This window comes from Heterocephalus glaber, unplaced genomic scaffold (genome assembly GCF_053883595.1).
Source record: "Heterocephalus glaber isolate CG9 unplaced genomic scaffold, H.glaber_assembly_v1.0 deba00001004, whole genome shotgun sequence".
NCBI classification, from domain to species: domain Eukaryota; kingdom Metazoa; phylum Chordata; class Mammalia; order Rodentia; family Bathyergidae; genus Heterocephalus; species Heterocephalus glaber.
In genome coordinates this window covers 3,359,228-3,379,729 of record NW_028258179.1, presented here as the reverse complement: position 1 = coordinate 3,379,729, position 20,502 = coordinate 3,359,228, and the positions used below count along the sequence as shown (strand labels likewise).

Sequence of the window (20,502 nt, the reverse complement as noted above, 5' to 3'; positions counted from 1 at the left end):
GGCTTTTCTTAGTTGAAAAGTTTTAAATTACATTTTCAATTTCATTGGTTGATATTGGGTTGTTCAGAATTTTTAGGTCTTCTTCGTTCAACTTTGGTAATTCGTATGTATCTAGGAATCTGTCCATTTCTTCTGTGTTGTCCATCTTATTGGCATATAGGTTCTGGAAGTGGTATTTTACCTTTATCTTTTGTTTCTGTGTCATTTTTCGGTCTCAGCTTGGTTTTATGTACCTGCAAGTGCTGATAAGCAAAGGTACAATAGATGTGAAGAGCACAGAGTTGAACAAAGTCATACAAATTAAGCGTTGAGTGTTGATGCAGGAAGCATTTACATTTACGTTCAGTGGGAAGTAAAATATTAAAAGGAATGAGTTATATGTCATGAAAGGACCAAAGGAAATGATGATAAAATAATCTGGGGAAGCTTTGTAGGATCCTGAATGGAAAAAGAGCCTTTGGCAAGATGATGGAGGAAGGGCAAGGACCTGGCTTGTTCTGGAACTGCAGAAGGAAGAGGGTGGGCTTGGGCACAGATAGTGGGACCCTGTCGTGGAACCTGGGCATTTTTCTTCAAACTTGAACTATTTTCATTGATTTTTTCAATCAAAGTTTGCTCTTCTATTGTTAAGATTTCTCCACATGTGGTAGATATGGGGAATTAAAAAAAATGTTGTGGAATCTAAAATCAGAAGCAGCAGCCAAATCTGACTTTTGCCTGAAGGGCTTTTTCAAGTTGCTAAAATAAATGAAAATGTGAGAAGTATGAGCTCCCATATTTAGATTAGCATAATATCACATGTCCATTTTCTACCATAAGAACAAGGCATTTTGCAATTAAATCAAGTATCCTCCATTACATGTAGCTTCGTTTAAATTCAGGGTGCTAGAGAGAGGCCTGGTGAGCAATGCCGAGGAGCGGACCAGCTCTGGGAGGTTGTGAGCGGGAGAGGTACGGCGGGCCGGCAAGTGAGCGAGCACCTCACCCTAGCAGTGGCACCGGGATCAGTTGCCTTGAGCCGAATTTTCTATTTAATACGTTTGGACCTTGGCTGATCCTGGGTTACTGAAACCATAGAAGAAATCATGACCACCCCAGGAAAAGAGAACTTTCGCCTGAAAAGTTACAAGAACAAATCTCTAAATCTGGATGAGATGCGTAGAAGGAAGGAGGAAGAAGGATTACAGCTATGAAAGCAGAAAAGAGAGGAGCAGTTATTCAAGTGAAGAAATGTTGCTACAGCAGAAGAAACAGAAGAAGAAGCTACGTCAGATGGTGGCTTTCATGAGGCCCAGATCAATAACATGGAGATGGCACCAGGTGGTGTTATTACTTCTGACATGATTGAGATGATATTTTCTAATAGCCCAGAGTAACAACTTTCTGCAACACAGAAATTCAGAAAACTGCTTTCAAAAGAACCTAACCCTCCTATTGATGAATTATCAGCACACCAGGAGTTGTGGCCAGGTTTGTGGAATTCCTCAAACGAAAAGAGAATTGTACACTGCAGTTTGAATCAGCTTGGGTACTGACAAATATTGCTTCAGGAAATTCTCTTCAGACCCGGATTGTGATTCAGGCAGGAGCAGTGCCCATCTTCATAGAATTGCTCAGCTCAGAGTTTGAAGATGTCCAGGAAGAGGCAGTCTGGGCTCTGGGCAACACTGCTGGAGATAGTACCATGTGCAGGGACTGTGTCCTGGACTGCAATATCCTTCCTCCTCTTCTGCAGTTATTTTCAAAACAAAACCGCCTGACCATGACCCGGAATGCAGTATGGGCTTCGTCTAATCTCTGTAGAGAGAAAAGTCCACCTCCAGAATTTGCAAAGGTTTCCCCTTGTCTGAATGTGCTTTCCTGGTTGCTTTTTGTCAACGACACTGACGCACTGGCTGATGCCTGCTGGGCCCTCTCCTATCTATCGGATGGACCCAATGATAAAATTCAAGCAGTCATTGATGCAAGAGTATGTAGGAGACTTGTGGAGCTACTGATGCATAGTGATTATAAAGTGGTTTCTCCTGCTTTGCGGGCTGTGGGAAACATTGTCACAGGGGATGATATTCAGACACAGGTAATTTTGAATTGCTCGGCTCTTCAGAGTTTATTGCATTTGCTGAGTAGCCCTAAAGAATCTATCAAAAAGGAAGCATGTTGGACAATATCCAATATCACAGCTGGAAATAGGGCACAGATCCAGCAAAAATGTGTTTAGAGCCATTCCAACACCACCCAAGGCAAGAGGAACTCTAAGAAGTCATTGTGCTTAAATTATTTTACTTGTGAAGTTTTCTTAAATCATATAAACCATGTGAAGACATTATTAGAATTGTTCTCAGAGTCTTTTAAAAAAGCCTATGCAAATGAAGTCCTGTCAGCCAAGCTACATCCTTTTCATAATGAACTTGCCTTGGCCAACAGCACCTGTGTCACAGGTGTGGTGACCAAGCTTCCCAGTTTTCCTGGTCTGGACTTTCAGTATGTCACTGTGGTACTGAATATGATACCACCCTGGGTGAACTTGAATGAATTTCTCCCCCTACATGAAGTTACTGTGAGGAAGAAACAAACTTAGACTGATTTGGAATCAGCACAGAAATAGTAATTGGTATCACGAGGGCAGATGAATGTCCCAAAGGAAAAAAAAAACAAAGAGTGAGGAGCCATGACAGTAAGGACTGTGATAGTTTGGATCCTGAATGTCCTCCAAAGGCCTGCATGTTAAAGGCCAAGTCCCCAGGTGGACACTTTAAGGGGCAGGCCTCTGGACAGTCTTGGGATCACTGGGGACAGGCACTGGAAGGGACTGTGGGACCTGGTTCTTCACTCACTTCCCATGAAGGAAGTCCGCACTTCCACCATGGTGCACGCCGAACCCCCAGGCTCAAAGCAATGGGTGAATCCATCCGGGACAGAAACCTCCAAAATTGGAAGTCAGAACAACCCTTTTGTCTTTAGGAGTTGATTTATCTCAGATATTTTTTATAGTAATGAAAAACAGACGAGCAAAAGAATCAAAAATCAAAACATACTTAGAGAACATAAAATAAAGAAACAAGGAGAATGAAAGAGGCTTGAGTCCCGTGGCTGGCTGCCCTTACCTGGGTCACATCACTAGCACTCCTGGCAGATGGACTCGGAATTGATTTCACTAAGAGTGAGACTAAGTCCGAAGGCCTCGACATCACCCAGAACTTCAGAAGCAGGAGAGGCTGCAGTCTTATGTCAGTGGCTGCAGGGAGGCAGCTGTGCACTTCCTGTGTTCACACCCTTCTGCAGCACCGAAGGCTGTTTTCATGACACCATTTACCCTAAGAATGTGAACTGTTATTTTGCACGTAAGTGTCCACCTTGTGTAATTACAAAATCTCTGTGAGGAGGTCGGAGATGGTCCTGAAAGTCTCAAACTTCTAATCTAAGGCTAAGTGACCTTGTGGTGATCAGCCCCATTCTTTTTTAAAAAAAAAATAAATAAATAGGCCCTGATTTATTTAGTATGAAGAAAAAGATGGGCCATAGGATTTTCACATCACAGGGGGAGCTTCGGTTGTGGAACCCCAAGACATGACCTCCCTTCCTTGGCAACATCTTCAAACAGAACTTGGAACCCTTCTAATGGGCGTCACAATCTAGTACCAACCGTCTCCCAAGCTCACTTGGCCAGAGACGGTCCACAGCGAACCTGCTGAGCTGCTTCTCCACTTCGCGAGGCCGCAGCCTCAGGACCCCAGGCAGAGAAAGTATCTGTGAAAGACTGAGAAGACGGCTGACTCCATCCAGGGGCCGCAGGCCACACTGCAGCAGCCACACGACTGTCACAGACACCCCAGGGACGGTCTCCAGGGGAGTGACCACCAGTGACCTGTCAAAATCAAGGTACTCTGTGAGGTCTCCCTAAGCCCAAATACCAAAGGCACAGAAACGGGAAAGAGCCCGCGGGAACTATCACCAGGCCCAGAAACACCCCGTAGCTCTGGGCAGGGCTCCCCAGACCCGGGCACAAAAAACCTAGAGAGCCAAAGTCCAGGGGGGGAGACTGAAGTCACAGCCAGCGGCCCCGAGAGGCACTGAGAAGCCTGGCGTACATCCAGCCAGGCCTGGCCACCACTATCAGAAACAACTTCACAGAGAGCCTTGCAGAATTCAGGCCGGTGTGGTCCCTGCAGGAAGTCAGGCCGCACTCATTCTCTGAGCCCTTCCTGCCCATTTTCCTGGGCAGCCAACCCGTCTATGGTCCCTTCTTCCTGGGCACCTCCATGACCCACACCTCTATCCGATCGGCCCTGATTTTGGGAAGAGGCATCTTGACAACATCTTTTGAGAATTCCATCTCCCTTGCGGTATCGAGATATGTGGTGTTTGGACAATAAACAGCTTTTCACCACAGACTGGGTAGATGAGGAAGGAGACTCATACACTGTGTCACCTCAGGTGGAGTTAGAAGAGGCCTTTAGGCTTTCTGGACTAAAAAACTCATGTTCTCAAAATGAACTCTTAGTTCATGTACTGCCTTGTATACCAGAACATCCTAAAATGCCTTGTCCCGGAGAAGAGAAATCCATCCACCACAGAGCTGCAGGCCGCTGGAGAAAGCTGTGTTGTGCTAATGGTCACACTTTTCAAGCCAAACACTTCAGCAGGCAGGCTCACTGTGCTGTCTGCGTAGACCGTGTAGGGGGACTTGGCCGCCAGGTATATAAGTGCACCAAATGTAAACTCTCGGTTCACAAGAAGTGCTACACACTCGTCACAGTTGAATGTGGGGAGCATTCTTTACCATCAGCCACCCTGATGCCAGTCAATCCATCATCCATGGCTTCAGACCCTGCACAGACAGCGACCCCACAGAACCTTCAACTCATGAGGCTTTAGAACAAGTTGATGAAGAGAATGAGGCAGGGAACAACAGGGAAAGTGCCAAAGCTTCACCTAGTTTAGGTCTTCAGGACTATGATTTGCTTCGTGTGATAGGCAGAGGGAGTTATGGCAAAGTACTGTTAGGCCAACTGAAAAAATCAGGTCGTGTGTATGCAATGAAAGCAGTGAAAAAAGAGCTTGTCAACACTGATCAGGTACAGACAGAAAAGCACGTTTTACAGCAGGCCACTAATCATCCTTTTCTTGTAAGACTGCATTCTTGCTTCCAGACAGAAAGCAGACTGTTCTTTGTTCTAGACTATGTAAATGGTGGAGATCTGATGTTTCATCTGCAGCAACAAAGAATCCTTCCTGAAGAACATGCCAGGTTTTACTCTGCAGAAATCAGTTTAGCCTTCAACTATCTTCATCAGCGAGGGATACTGTATAGAAATTTGAAATTGGACAATATTCTACTGGACTCAGAAGGGCACATTAGACTCACTGACTATTGCATATGTAAGGAAGGCTTACAGCCCGGAGATGTGACCAGCACTCTCTGTGGCACTCCTAATTACCTGGCTCCAGAAATTGTAAGGGGGGAAGATTATGGTTTCAGTGTGAACTGGTGGAGTCTTGGAGTACTGATGTATGAGATGAGAGTCTCCTTTTCATTTTGATGAGAGCTCTGATAACCCTGACCAAAACTCAAACAATAATCTCTATCAAGTCATTTTGGAAAGAGAAATTCGCATACCTCGGTGTCTGTCTGTAGAAGCTGCAAGTGTCCTGAAGAGTTTTCTGAGCAGGGACCCAAAGGAACGATTGGGTTGCCGTCCTCAGAGGGGCTTTGCTGATGTTCAAGAGCATCCATTCTTTCAAAATGTCGACTGGGACATGATGGAGCGAAAGCAAGTAGTGCCTCCCTTCAAACCAAATATGTCTGAGGGATTCGGGTTGGACAACTTGGATTCTCAGTTAACTGAGGAACCTGTCCAGCTCACCCCAGATGATAATGACATTGGGAGCAAAATGGAAGGATACGAATTTGCAGGTTTTGAGTATATCAGTCGTCTTTCAATGTATGAAGAAGAGTGGGTCTGATCCTCATTTGTCAACTGTGCATTCTGCTTATTACTATTTAATGCTTGGAAAAACTGGTTACCAGCCTGGATTCAATGAACCATTTCATAACTGTCTAGAAGCTAATTTTAATTTATTTTTTGTAGTTATATTTAGATTAATACTTGATTCTTACAGTCTATAATAGGGAATATTGAATGTTTTTGTTGATAAATGAAAACATTCCATTTGTTGAGTGGAGACAGAAAGTATAATACTTTTTCTAGTTATGTACTATACAGGAAAATAATTTGTCTTTTAAGTAGAATGTCTTACCTATGCTTGTTGATCTCAAACCATATTACTTATACCTTTTGGACCCCAGTTTATGTAGTCTTCAGGGAATCCAAAACCTTATAACACTTTTAAATTAATCTGCAGAAAACACATATATATTATAGTTCTATCTCCTTAGTTAAGTTTTTTTATTTAGTAGGATAACACATGAAATACATAGTAGAATTCATTTCAGGGGCAAAGTTCTTCAAAATATTTTTATCGAAATTACTGGTCAGTAATTTAGTATTTAAAGAGTTACCAGATCTATAGCATCCCTGTGCTAGTCCTATTTTTATGCAAAGGACTTGAAAAGTAGCCATCATTTTCTAAATAGGTTATAATGATACAATCTGAGCAAAATTTAATTTTAGGTACACTAGTTTTAAATTTAGAATGATTTAAGATTTGTAGGGATTTAATAAATTACCTTTTTATCTTTTTTGAGGTACCCCATTTCATTAGAAATGTAACTTTTCCAAAGCTTTTAGATTTATTACCTTTTCTTCAATTTTCAAGTTTGAAAGTAATAAAAACATAAAGGAAAAAAACCAAAAACCAAAAAACAATAAAAAACATAAAGGAAAATGTTTATAGACATTTGCTTATTCATTTGTGATCCATATATATTTCTCTTAATGTCTGGAACTTGTTTTAAAGCAAAAAGCATTATCCACAGCATAAAATTATAGAGAATTGTAACATATAAGAAATACGTTTATGGTTTTTTTATTTTTATTTTTATTTTTTTTTGGTACCAGGGATCGAACTCGGGACCTTGTGCTTGCGAGGCAGGCACCGGAACCACTGAGCTAAATCCCTGGCCCTTTTGTTTTTAATTTAAAGTATAGATTTTTAAGTAGTAAGATTGACTTGCATATTTTATGCAGAACTGCACTACAAATATGTTTTTAACTATATTCTTTTTTTTTGCCACCTTTAAGTGTCACGCTAGTTCTTTTCATATTATATAGTAGGTCTTTCAAAACATTCACCGGGAATAAGGCAGTTTACAGACAGAATGGTTGGCATTTTGGTGTTCTCGGCAATAATTTATTTTACATAAGCCTGTGGTCAGATCATTTTATGCATATGAAGCCTGGATTAATTTCAAGCATCTTGTTCAGTGCTGGGACATTTACTTTATAAATTTGTTTTGTTTTGATTTTTGTCATGTAGAATACTGCCTTGGTCATCATAATGTAATGTGTATTTGTGTACCTTCTTTTTCATGTTAAAAATCTTTAAATAAAATGTTTAATAAACATCAAAAAAAATCCAGGATGCTAATGAGACATCAGTTGCGTTTTCTGCTCTGTGCCATCTTCCACGTGTCACAGGCCTGTGATGGGCTGTCTTCACCCAAATTACTGGAAGGGAATACTGAGGATCTAGGAATTAAGTGACATCATTTCAGTGAGGGCTAGACTTTAAAAATTTGTAGAGTACTTCCGAAGGTCTTAACATTTTTAGCTTTGTTTAGATCAGAAAGAAGCATACAAGAACTTCATTTTTGCTCTGTTCAGTCCAGGAGAAGTCAGTGTGGGCCTCCACGTTTGTGCAGAACCAGTTTGAAGCTTTGTGCACCGGTGCAGGCTGGCATATTTGGCAGTAGTGGTGAGATTTCAAGGTCTGAGTCCAGCACTTCACTGAAATCGCATCAGTTAATTCCCTGGCATATGGTACCCTCATCCAATGATGGGAAAGACACACATGTGCCTGTCACAGGGCTGTGGCCCATGGAAAGTCTTGGGTTAGCACAAATCTGTGTGGAGAAAAAAATCCTCATGGAAATCAAAGTGAGATTTCATATGTGGAAAGATTTGGTAGTGTTTTATGAAGAAAAGGAGCACATAGCATATGCAACCCCCTAAATAAGGCCTCTGGAGGCTGTACCTCATGGCCTTCCTATGTCCTGGGTTGAGGTTGACATCTTGACCCTATTATCTGGGGAAGTTTTGCTTCCACTCATTCTCCTTTGAATTACCCAGGGTGCTTCTGGCGAACATAACTGACTTGAACTGACTTCACTGGAAATCATTTGGGGTTAGACTTGTGTTTAATTTCCTTTTCGGAGTTCTAATTCTAAAGGCTAATTGTTGGGGGAAGTTGACATTTGAATTTCTGTCTACGAGTCACCAGTATATGCCCCATTTGCTGGCATTTGTTTTTTCTGAGATCTGTGTTGTGACGAGAGTTGACGCCACTGGCCAGAAAACTGTGCAAGAAACTTGATACATGAGTTTTCTTTAAAAAAAAAAAAGTGTGACCATAGTTACCAGCTAGGAGTAATAGTAGAAGAAAAATTTAAAAAAATTATTATGAAGGCCTATGCTTTGGAACTTAAAAAAATACTTTTAAGAAATAAAAGTGATTCAGTGCTGGTACAATCCAGTTGCTAATGCTGTTGGGCAGAAGGCGATGGGCTGAGAGGGCCTACTTGGTGTACGATTCAGTCTCTAGGGAGGTTCTTTCATTTCAAATTTCCTTGAGATACCAGCCTGGCAAGATTCTTGGATTTATTTTTTAAAGCTTGATTTGTATGTAATAAAGGCATGATTTCCTATTTAAATGCAAATGTTCCTAAAATGGCAACACGTTAGGGTGTTATCTCTCATTAAAACTGGAATAACAGCTTTGGCAGGAGTTGGTTTCAGCAGGAGAGAGAAGGGCAGATCATTGGCGAATACAGGTGTAGCATGAAGGTGATGAGAACAGATTTGGGACTGAGGAGCTGAGAAATGACAGACTCGCCACCAAATCCGAGCCTGGTGCTTGGCTTTCATTTCTGCTTGGTTCAGAACCAGGGAAGGCTGGTGGTATCTGAGCTGTTCTTTTCAGGCGGAAGTTACGCCAGGCAAACCAAACTGCTTTTTTTTTAAAGAAGCCCCAGGTCGAGCCCTCATCGATGACCTGAATGACCTTGATCTTCATACCATAGCAAAATCCAAGTAACTCAACTTTCAGAGAAGACTGGAACTGGGGCCAGCTCATAGGATGAGTTTCTTTCCAATGTGAAGCTCTAAAAATTATGATTGGAAGGAAGAATTGGAGTCTGGCTTCCACACTGAGGACTGGAGTTCATGGGAGCCACACTACCAAGGCTGTGCGCATGAATGAGGAGCAAGCTTAATGCATTTTCCAGCATCTAAGACAGTCTGTGTTGGCTTAAAACTTCCACACTTCACGGCCCTGCAACACAGCACAGATATTGTCATTTTCATTATCCTCATCCAATGGGAATTAGAAGCTCTAGGAAATTACAAGTGGATTTCCCTTTCTTTATATAAAGATCTTAAATCCAGTTTCCTTGTCTAGGGGCCATAAATTAGTAGGAAAAGAAACTACAAGCACCATACTGGTTAAAATAGGAGATATTAACCAATAAATTTTTGAAAGGAAGAGACAAGCATTGTTCATGTTCTTACATGGAAAATTTGTATGTAGATCTTCTTTCTCCCTCAGAATTGGAGTATTAGATTATCATAAGAAAGAAACTGCTTCTTCTCAACATTATAGATGAACGAAAACGGTTCAAAAGCAAGCAAGATTCATTTTGTTTGCGAACTTATCTAATTCTTTTGTTGTCCCTGAGTTTGAGATTTTGATGAGTTTTTCTGGAGATTATTAAAAAGATTAGTTTCTAATTACTCTGGAGAAACACATTTATTAGACATATCCCGCCTTTTGTTCAATTACAAAATGATGAAAGCAACAAGCATTTAATGAGATAAGATTTAATTAAGTTGAATGATAGGACCTTTCCACTTTTGCTGGTGTTATTTCAATTTGTGTGGGTATAGATTCAATAAAGTGAGAGATGAATTGATTAGCTCATGACTCAATAGAAATAAAATCTTTTCTATCAAAGTGAAAATAGTTTTAAATGCTAAAGAAACATATTCAAATTCCATGATGTCAGGGGTTATGTAAACCTCTCAGAACTTAGGCTTTGATATCAATATTCTAGATGTACGTATATATTCTCATTTCTACAGGAAGGGAATGGGTGGAAAAAGTGGCATTCACCCTCCAAAAGGAAGACTAAAAGGATCCTCTCTGTCAGCTCTAGGCTATGCTTTTTTGCTTTATTTACAGTTTCTTTTTCGGTATTTGGTTTGAGGCTCTCCACAAAGGTACATGAACTATCATGTACTAAGAAGAAAATAGATGTGAAGACAAAGGCAAATGAGAGTCGTAAGTCAAATAAGAAAGTGAATGACGCTGGGTGAGAGTTCTCAGTGTGTCCTCGAAGGGCCGCATGATGGGAACAGGGACTAACACACACACACACACACACACACACACACACACACACACACACACACACACACACACACCCGTTAGCGGTGGCCAAGGTATTAGCATACAGCACACCTGTGAAAGGGCCCAGGGCCCAAAAGGAATGAAGAAAGACAGGGACCCAGGGTCTGAGGATGGACAGAAGAGCCGCCTTGTCCTTAAAGCAATGTCCGGCAGGTGGAGTTCTTCCTGTCTACCTCCCAGTCTTTAGGACTTGAGTTTCAGATGGTGGCAAAGGGTGGCAAAGGTCTCGAAAACTCAATGCTTCATCCCCAAGGATGAAAGCTGGTGCTCAGAGTTGACCTAAGCACCAACCCAGAGTGCTTGGCAGTCAGAGCTGGGGTCCTGCAGCAAGGCTCAGGTGCTGCGCCTAAGCAGCTTCCACACCCACTGCCCTGTGGTGCAAACATTTTCCGTACCCTCATCACCCAGTGTGTTATCAGAGGCTGGAGGGCGCTAAGGCCTGTCTGGTGTCCACACTGTTGCGCTCCCGATCCTTTTCTGTCTCCAAGGTTTGTAAAGGGTTAGGGCCTTCTTCATGGGAAACAGAGACCGGGATTGTGGCCATCCTACCCGAGCCCAGTGTCTAATTCCCATTTACAGCCTGGTCCTGAAATCCAGCCTGTGACTTGATTTGTCATTTTCATGACCTCACTCCAACAGGAATAGGGGAAAGGGCTGGTGCTCCTGTGTCACTGATATAATAATTGCGCTAGTGGATGGTGCTGCTAGATCCCTTTGCTATTGAATAAATGTTCTTGAATAACTACTGTGCCATTTTATTTTTTAAAAGATAGCTTTGTTGAGGTGTAATTCAAATATACAGTGCACCTACCTAAATTCTACAATCCAGCGGTTTTCAGTACATTCAGGTTTGCTTTTTCTGAGGAGGCTATCAGCTCCTGGAGCTCATGAGCATATCTTACATGGCTCTGTGTGTGCAATGTCAACCTTTCCACACAGGTATTGCTCAGGTGTTGTGTGCTTCCTAGGACAATGGAGTGCATACAGTAGGCATCAAATATTTGTGAAGAACTGAAGGCAGCATTTAAGGAAGATTGCTGTGGACATAGTTGGAGGAATAAACATGCAGAAGAAGAGAGTTATGGGCTGAATCTCCCCCTGCCTCATTCCTATGTTAAAGTCGTAACTCTCAGAACCTAAGAATTGACTGTATTTGCTTAGGGTCTTTAAAGAACTGATTAAGGTGGACTGGAGTCATGTGAGTGGGCCTGCATCTAATAAGACTAGCTTCCTGTGGGAGGGGGAGATTAAGACCCAGACACAACCGGAGGGAAGCCCATGCAAAGCAACAGGGAGAAGCCAGTTGTCTTCAAGGCAAAGAGACAGGTCTCAGCAGAAACCAACCTTTCTCACAAGCTGAGCTCAAGTTTACGTCCTCTAAAATTGAGAAATAGGTTTCTGACCCTTAAGCCACCCAGCTGATGGCACTCTGTAATGGCAGTCTTAGCCAAATAATGCATTGTTATGGTTTCTGTCTAGCTGTGCCCCCAAAGCCTCATGCATTCATAGGTGGAGCTTTGGGAGCTGATTGCATCATGGTGTTGTGATACTCGGCAGTGGATTAGTCCATGATGAGTTTATAGGGAAACATGAAGCTGGGAGGGGAAGCCTGGTGGGAGGAGGTGGATCACTGGGGGTGTGGCCTGGGGGGATCTATAAATCCCCTCCTCCGCTGATTCCTCTCTTCCTCCTGCATTCATGTGTTGATCTCTTTCTCCTCTGCGATGCCCCTCTGCCATGCCACCCTGCCTTGGAGCCAGCCAAGTATGGGCTGAGTCCTCTACACACTGTGAGCCCAAATAAACCTTTCCTCCCTTAACTTGTAGGTGTCGGGGGTTCTGTCTCAGCAACAAGAAAGTAACTAAGACATGTGAATAGGAAAGAAACGCAAGAGATAGTTGTTAGCACCCTGGAGTGACATGAAGTTTCTTAGACAGTGGTAGAGGAGGTTTGTGTCCTCCATGGGACTGAAACCCGGAGCTATCAGATAGATGCAAGAGTGGAAGACTCCTTTGAAGGCCAGTCCCTTTGCATTCCCGCACAGTGCATAAATGTTATTCTCCACAGCTTTTTAAGAAAGCAGTATGAACCTTGCCCTTGCTATGTAGTCACTTAATGCCTTGCATTTCTGAATAACTTAAATTGTAAGAATTTCTTTATGATGAGATCAAATCAGCCCCCTCTGCCTCTGAGTAGCCCCATGACCTTCAGCAAGCTACTGAAATTCTGTGATTTATTTCCTCACTGGTAAAATAAAAAATAGTACTTATTCTGCAAGACCTTTGGGGGAAAGAATCTCACATAAACCCTGACATCTGGTGGGGCTTTCTTCAGTGGGTGACAGTGTTGTACCAATGACCATTTTCTTTGTCTTTAGAAGTTACCGTGGGTTTACCATCTTTGCTCCCATGGGAGGTTACCTCGGGAAGACATTGAGAAGGATCCCCATTCTTCCATGAGTCCTCCTCATTAATAATTTATACATAAAAATTTCCATTTTCTTACAGCTTTTTTCTTACCATTTTCTTTTGATACAGCAAAGGACATAAATGGGAACTAAATGGGAACTAAATAAAAGGGAACTAAATGGAAATTTAAAATAAGGAAAGTAAAATGGTGTGCATTTATTGGGGGAATCAGGTCCACCCTCCAGGGAAATTCAATAAAAGATAAATTTTCAGTGATGTTCTCCTTTTTTGCCCTAATTCAAACTTTACTTTTGATAATCGGTTGCAGTATTTCAACAAATAAATAGATAGATGTTATTGAACTAAAGATCCATTCACAATTTCCATGATGACGTGGAAATCTTACGCCTAATTTCATCAGCCCAGGAAGGCAAGGAACATAGCGGTTATCAGGATATGGTTGGAAAATGCTTCTTTTGGTTATTTATTTATTTGGAAACAGGGTCTTGCTATGTATTCCAGGTTGGCCTTGAACTTGTGCCTGTCTTCCTGCCTCAGCCTCCCATGGCAAATGCCCCCTTGCCCATGTGGAAAATACTTTTGAACATCTCTATTCTGCAAATCCATATATCTAGTTTTATGAAGGAAGGTTTTCACAAAACTTCCTAAAAGATATTTAATTTCTCCTTCCTTCAGTAATAAAGTAAACTTGATTGTCCCTTCATAGGAAAGAACAGGACTCTCACTTTTGTTTCTGTCATTTAAAATTTACCATTTAGGGGGCTGGGGATTTAGCTCAGTGGTTCTGGCACCTGCCGCGCAAGCACAAGGTCCTGAGTTTGATCCCCAGTACCCCCCCCCCCCCCAAAAAAAACCAAACAAATAAAATTTAACATTTAAGCCAAAGGAATTATATTTTGAATTTATGAATATCAGGTCTTGAAATTAATGCTCAGATCCTCTATATATTTCTAAATTTGTTTTTTTTGTTTTAAAAATAAGCTACTACATTTGCAATCAATAAAGCCAAATAGAAGAACAATGTTATGTCTAAGGCTAACAGGAAACTAAAAATATGACCTATAAGCAAGGAGAATATTTTGTTTAAATTACATGTTTAGTGAACAATAGAATAAGACCTAGCTAACAGACGAAAATTTTAAAAATGCAATTCGTAGTGAGTTTTCCTTTGGGTACCGTGTTCCCCCAAGGAGGCAACAATTTGTCTTTGTGGCAGGGTTCCATGCACTCTTGTGTGGCCTAGGCTCAGCAAAAGATCTTTATAGGCAGTTTAAAATTATAAGCAGAATTCTCAAATAATCTCTTAAATTTTCCATCCAAATAATCTCTTCCGCTTCTTGAAATACTAAGTCTGGGTGTAGTAAAAGGCGAAAGCCCACCTATTCTAAGCCTGCTAGACTCATCTCCCAAACTATTATAGTCATGGCTCACCTATGCCTAATTAAGTAGAAATACGTGCAATGGTTACAGTTTTGTACCTACCAGCTAGTGTTTCTCAGCTATATAATTTCAGACTCAATGACCACTCAGTCTGCTTCCCACAGCTGAAGAGTTGGGCTCATGGGCTCTTGGATGAAGATGATCAGAACAAGGTTTTTGTGGTCCAGGTCTCCACAGATTCAGGTCAGTGGACTTTTGGTGCTAGAACAGTTTAGACTAGAACCTGGAAGATGCTGTTAGTACATGAGTTAGTAGGACCCACCACCTCCTTCCCTAGTGTCTGCTCAGAGCTACATGAGCTCTCCATAGAAGGGGCTGGAGAAAGCCCCTCTCCCAGAGTCATCTTCACAGACAGCTGCCCCTGGAGCACCTGGAAAAACTAAGTGCCGAGCCCAGAGATTTCCAGTGTTGGGGAACAGATTCTGCCTCTGTTTCCCAACAGTGGAAAGTTGGCTGGAGCACGTGTGTAGAGAGGTCTTCTGACATTTTACTCTTGGGCTCTGAGGCAGGAATTCCTTTCTGCCAGCCAAGGCCTGGGTGGAGGGTGCCCTGCTCGTGACCACAGACTGGGGAAACTGAGAGGCAGCCAAGCCTTCCCTGGGCATGGGGTGGCTGAGCCTTCTCTGCAAGCAGATGGGGTTGTTTGGAGGGAAATGTGCTCCGTTATGCGATTCATACTGTCCACAGGGGGACAACATGTCAGTCCCTTAGGGCGAGCAGAGCTTTTCCTGGCATTTGGAAAGAAAATAAATCTCAGGAGTGGGACTTCATATTCAGGGACTTGGTGATGGACACACAATGTTCTCCACACGATTCCTCCGGCAGCAGCAATAGCACATTCCACAGGGAGGAGCTGGATGCAGGACGCTGAAAGGGATTCTGATGTTTCAGTGTTTTATCTTTCCTTTCTTGGTGCTTAGCCAGACTCTTAACATAAAAACAACAACTTTTTTTTTTATCGTGGAAAAATTCAAACATACATAAAAACACAGTAATTTGGCAAAGACCACCACGTGTGCGTCACCTCGCCTCAGTGATCATCAACTCTTTAGGCAGAGTTTTGACCTTGCAGAGGTCCAGACATTTAAGTGGGAATAACCCAGAGGTTGTTTTGGAATCCAGCTGGCCCGCTGTGGAAATCAGCATTGTCCTGGAGAGTCTTTTCGCAAGGAGTGGGCTGAATCATCTCCATTGTGGTTTCACCAGTTTAGAGACCTTTCAGGACAATCCTTGTTACCTCCTCACCCTTGTTCCGGCGCTCCCTCTCTATGACCACATGGTCAAGGAACGTAAAAGTGGCTGCAATGCTGTTGTAACCACATCCAGAATCATCAGAGATAGGCATGGGAGTGGGAGAGGAGGACTCTGCATCTGCAGAGAATTCTCTGCAGTCTATAGTCAGCTTAATTCAGAGAACACTCAAATGTCAACTATGTCTGATATCTGCGGTCCTAGACTTCAGGGTCCTCCAATTCTGGCAAAGAATCACCCAAATTTTTAAAGTCTGTTTGTGAGTAATTCGGCACTTTATGTACAAGAGATACTTTCTGCCACCAGGAAGAATGTCTTTACTGTGACACCTTCTTTGGATAAATGGAGTAATAGTCTCAAGACCCTAGGAAGTTAGAATCAGTGAACCAGAGGAGTGCCAGTAAGGTAGAGATGAGGAAGACAACTATTTGGCAGCGGGGAGGAGGTAGGAAAGCCACTGAAATCTGCAGCAAGCACTGAAATGCCGCCGTTGTTAGAGCTTGTTTTACAGTAAGGGTGTCACCCATCATTCTACCAAATTTTAGGCCATCCGGGTCATGAGGGGAAAGAACAAGTAGCTGTGAACGGAGGAAGGGTTGGAATGAGACAATTTGGGCTCAAGCCTGGACCTTGTACTTGCCAGTTAGGGTGCCCTAAGTAAGTTTTCTGATCTCCCTGTTGAGTCTGTTCTCAATTCATAAATAAAGCTAATAATACCCACTTCACAGACGTGTTAGTGAGATAATTCCACATAGGCAAGCTCTGTACAAATCAACTTCACTGTATAATTAATTGGGATTTTTGGGCTGGGGATGTAGCTCAGTGGTGCCGTGCCTTCCTGGCAAGCACAAGGTCCTGAGTTCGACCCCTGTTATGGGAGAAAAAAAATTAATTGGGATTTTTATGTTTGTACTGATGTCACTGAGTCATCAAAAAGAAGTAGATATATTTTCTCTATACTCTAAGGGAGAAAGTAAAATAGAGTTTATAAATTCTGATTCTTAGAGAGAGAAATATAGTTGCTCAGAAAACCTACCTCTCTGGGATGATTTACCCATTAACAATTAGACTTTATTGAGAGGTGAAAATTACAGAGAAAAAGACAGTAAAGGGGGGTTGGGGCCAGATTTTCAAGGGCTTTGTGTGCCATGCTGGGGAATTTTGCCTTATTTATTTATACTCCATATTTTAGAAAATATTTAAGTAGAAAAATACCAGAAAATAACTGAGAGTCAGGGAATACATAAATTAGTTGGCAGTGTGACAGTTAGGGGACAAAGGAGGCAGTCACATAGGTCATAAGCTCTGTTTAGCAGTTAGATTGTGAGCGTATAGCCACCCAATCAAAATTATATACCCATTCTTTGCATTGTTCAAAAGGATGAAGCTTTAGTTCTCAAGACTAGCAAAATGAATGGCACTTAAGTAAGTGGATTTTCTTGGGTAAGGCTTCAGAAATGGGGCTCCACAGATGTACGGTATTCTGTTCTCAGCAGTATCCTTGTGATAAAGGTAATCACAGGTTGAACAGGGGTGTTTATCGTAGGCCTTTCAGTGTTGAACTGAGAGAGGAAGGTGAAATAACAACTCAGTGATAGCAGTTCTGCCCGAGGAGCAAGAGTATATGGTCAAGAACCCAGGTTTCTGATGACTGGGCTTGATTTAGGTATAAAGAAAATCCATGACTATGCAGAGGAAAGATGGAATTCTATATACATGGAAAGCTTCAAAATACGAGCAGAAATATCTCCGGACCTTGTGAAATTAGTTCTGTGGGGGCGAGATGGCCCCCAGTTGAAAATCGCTGCAACCCTGGACATCCCAGCTGATTATCTTTTACCCTCTAGCATTTGTTCCTTTCTAAGCACACTGACCTCTAATCTTACCTGGATGGGCTAAGCATACTCCCCTGAAGCTCTGCATTGGCCCTTTTCACCACAGCCAAGGTCTCCCCTCAGCAGGCCCACCATGCATGCTCCCTCATCTTCCCACCTCTGTCCAGTTATCACCACATCCGGGCATCCTACTTAAAATCATGCCCCTTCCCTGTTTCCCATGGCATCTGTTACCTAGTATACTACACCATTTACTTGCTTGTTTCACTTATTGTCAATCATATAATCTCCACGAGAGTCGTGCTCACTTTTATGACTCTGTAGCAAGTGCTCAATAAATATTTGTTGAATAGGTAAACAAATGAGTGCTTCCATGAATGACATTTTTTAACCTGAAAGTTTTCAAGTGAGCTTCCTACCTCTGTCTGAGAAAGTTTCATTAATGTAAAGATGGAATATTTGACTTCAAGTTGTTGTGGAAAATTGAGATTCTGTATTGGGTTTCCAAATTAATCTCTAAAAGTCACTTTTAATTTTACTTGAGAAACACTTTTACATGTACATATACAATCCTTTTACAAGGAAATACCTTTCTATAATTTAGCTAAGCTACTAATTTTGAATAAGTTTATTTTGTCCTTTATACTAGTGGAGTTAATTGGACATTGATTAGCAATATCTTAGGCAGTTGATTAAATTTCTCAAGGAAAGTTAGCAGTTTACAACTTTGAGTGGTCAAGGTTTTTCACAAAAATGTACACCAACAAACATAATTTCCTCTAATAAACATTCACGTGTTCTTCAAAGTTAATTGTCCTGAAACTATCAAACACATCCTTTTAATATTATAGGAAAATGTTTTGTTTTTACAGAATGAATTTAGGGAAGAATGCTACTTTATGGATGAGGTAATAGAGAATACACAAAGATTTGACCCAAGCGTTATGGTTGTAAATATGTAAATATGTGTTAATCTTCTTTCTCATACATCAATTGAAATTTAAGAATTGCTTTGTGTTTTGCCTGGTCAGAACAATTGCTTCTTCCAAAGTCCCTGCTTAAAGCCAAACAAAACGTGTGGCTTTTGTTTTAGCTTCAAACTCAATCAAAGCTAACCAGACAATATTTGATTTGGGGATTTTAATAATTTATTTCCACAAGCAATATATTTTCCATGGCCCTCACAAGATGAATTCTATACAAGATGTATCCCTCAAATAAGCAAGGACATTTATCTCCGGCATGGAACGTCTGGATACAAATTGTAAATTGTAGGAGGCAGCTGCCAGAACCAATGACACACGGAAATTTATCACGACACAGGCCCCCTTTGGAATTGTACACACTGGGTGTTTGCAACGTTTACATTTCCAAGGCAGTCAGAAGTCTCTGGATGCACAAAAGGGCTTGAGACAACTCCTGCAAATATCAAAATCAAACATGGACTCTGTTGTGTATTTGAACAAGGACAAGATTTTCCTTAGGAGACAGTTCTAGAAAAAGGAGTTTTCCGCCCAAAGGAGACATTTCTAACACATCTTGATGTAGCTTCACCCAGCTTTCAGTCACCAAGTCAGTGCCAATGCACAAGAAAGAAACATCTCCCAGCATGGAAAACCAGGGGGGCCAGCAACCTATTGCTACAATGCAGGAGGAATTTCCATTTGCTACAATGAACTCTGCGCGATGATGGAAATAGAAGGCAAAAAATGCAGCTCTAATGTAAGAAGCAAGGCTGTTCCTTATTTTCCAGTTGTTCTAGTTCTAAGACGGAATTGAAGACTGTGTTCTTCTTAAACTCAGGGAAACGGGATAATGCAGATTATAAGGACCCACTCATACTCTCTCAACGACATACTTGGTCAACAAAACACTAAGAGGAAATACTTATACAAAACCTGGGTATTTGGTCAAGGTGAATGTCACATTTTATTGTTTGGCCTCTTTGTTGGTTGTCTTAGGTCCAGGTCTGCCAGCTGTTCATTCGTTCTTTCATTCAGTCACGTGTGAGGGGCATCCTTTTATGATATAAAACGTGATCTCATGTGCAGGTTCAGTTTTTCTTAGAAAGGAGTCTGCTGGTGGGAAGAGAGATGGGGGCAGAAGGCAACAGAAGTAAAACCACTAATGGGATCCAGCCATATTCAAACCATTTTTCATAATTACCTAAGCTGGTATTTCTTCCGGGAACATTAGATTGAATCAATACTAAGAAATCTAGATATTCAGTTCCTATAATGATAGGTCAAAGATGAAGACAGTAGATAATTTCTATAGTACCTAATATGGTATTTGATAAAATTCCGCAATCATTATAGAATTCTACTTAGTGGTAAATTTTACACACATCACTTTATGATCAAAATCAGCCTGGAACAGCTGCCAGTAACCCCGAGGACCAGAGAGGAGAAGGTAATGTTGCCATTATCTGCAGTTGGTTACCCCCCTCCATTTTGTGTTATCTAGAAACCCCAAGGATCAACTAAAATTCTGAGCTCTAATGAAACATCAGTGTAATGACCAGTATCAAAACCCTAGCTTTTTATATCTCAGTTAGAATCACTAGCAACTAGGATGGATATTACAAGCATGGGACAAACAAAATATCAGTAGCTACCAAGAAATCTAAACTGTGCAGGAATAAATTTGTCTAGAAATGAAACAGAATTGTGAAACTTGATTGAGATAAAGCATATTAAAGAGAACTAGGGAGAACCCTTTCCTCATTCAGGAGGAAGGCAGGTGTGGAGTGCTGATGGGCCCTGGGTTGAGATACCTGTGAGAGAGGCAAGAGTCTGTCTCTGAGACCAGGGCCAGAAGGCTGGGGGCTGGGAGAGGCAGGGAGGGTGGGGACAGTGTCATACTGTGGAATAGTAGAGCTCTGGAATACTAGAGATTGGGGAGCAGCCAATGTGCAGGGCTGGGAGGGAGCTGAGAAATGTGCTTTTGTTTGTTTCGATCAT

At 41.8% G+C, this 20,502-nt stretch overlaps 2 protein-coding genes and 1 pseudogene across 5 annotated transcripts in view; all 3 read left to right on the top strand.

The window, feature by feature from the left end:
- The window catches only part of Dner (delta/notch like EGF repeat containing), a 314,710-nt gene that overhangs the window by 163,316 nt on the left and 130,892 nt on the right, over nt 1-20,502 (top strand). The gene's annotated exons all lie outside the window — the stretch shown is intronic.
- LOC106007982 (uncharacterized) lies at nt 1,429-2,234 on the top strand. The gene has a single exon (XM_087209348.1). The coding sequence runs from the start codon at nt 1,685-1,687 to the stop codon at nt 2,216-2,218; it is 534 nt and encodes a 177-aa protein (XP_087065474.1). The 5' UTR covers nt 1,429-1,684; the 3' UTR covers nt 2,219-2,234.
- On the top strand, nt 2,373-6,736 carry LOC106007981 (protein kinase C iota type pseudogene; annotated as a pseudogene). Its single transcript, XR_015450559.1, has one exon. The product of XR_015450559.1 is annotated as a protein kinase C iota type pseudogene (transcript).

Coding starts and splice junctions, on each gene's coding strand:
- LOC106007982 (XM_087209348.1), top strand. CDS start 1,685: ATGTGCAGGGACTGTGTCCTGGACTGCAATATCCTTCCTCCTCTTCTG.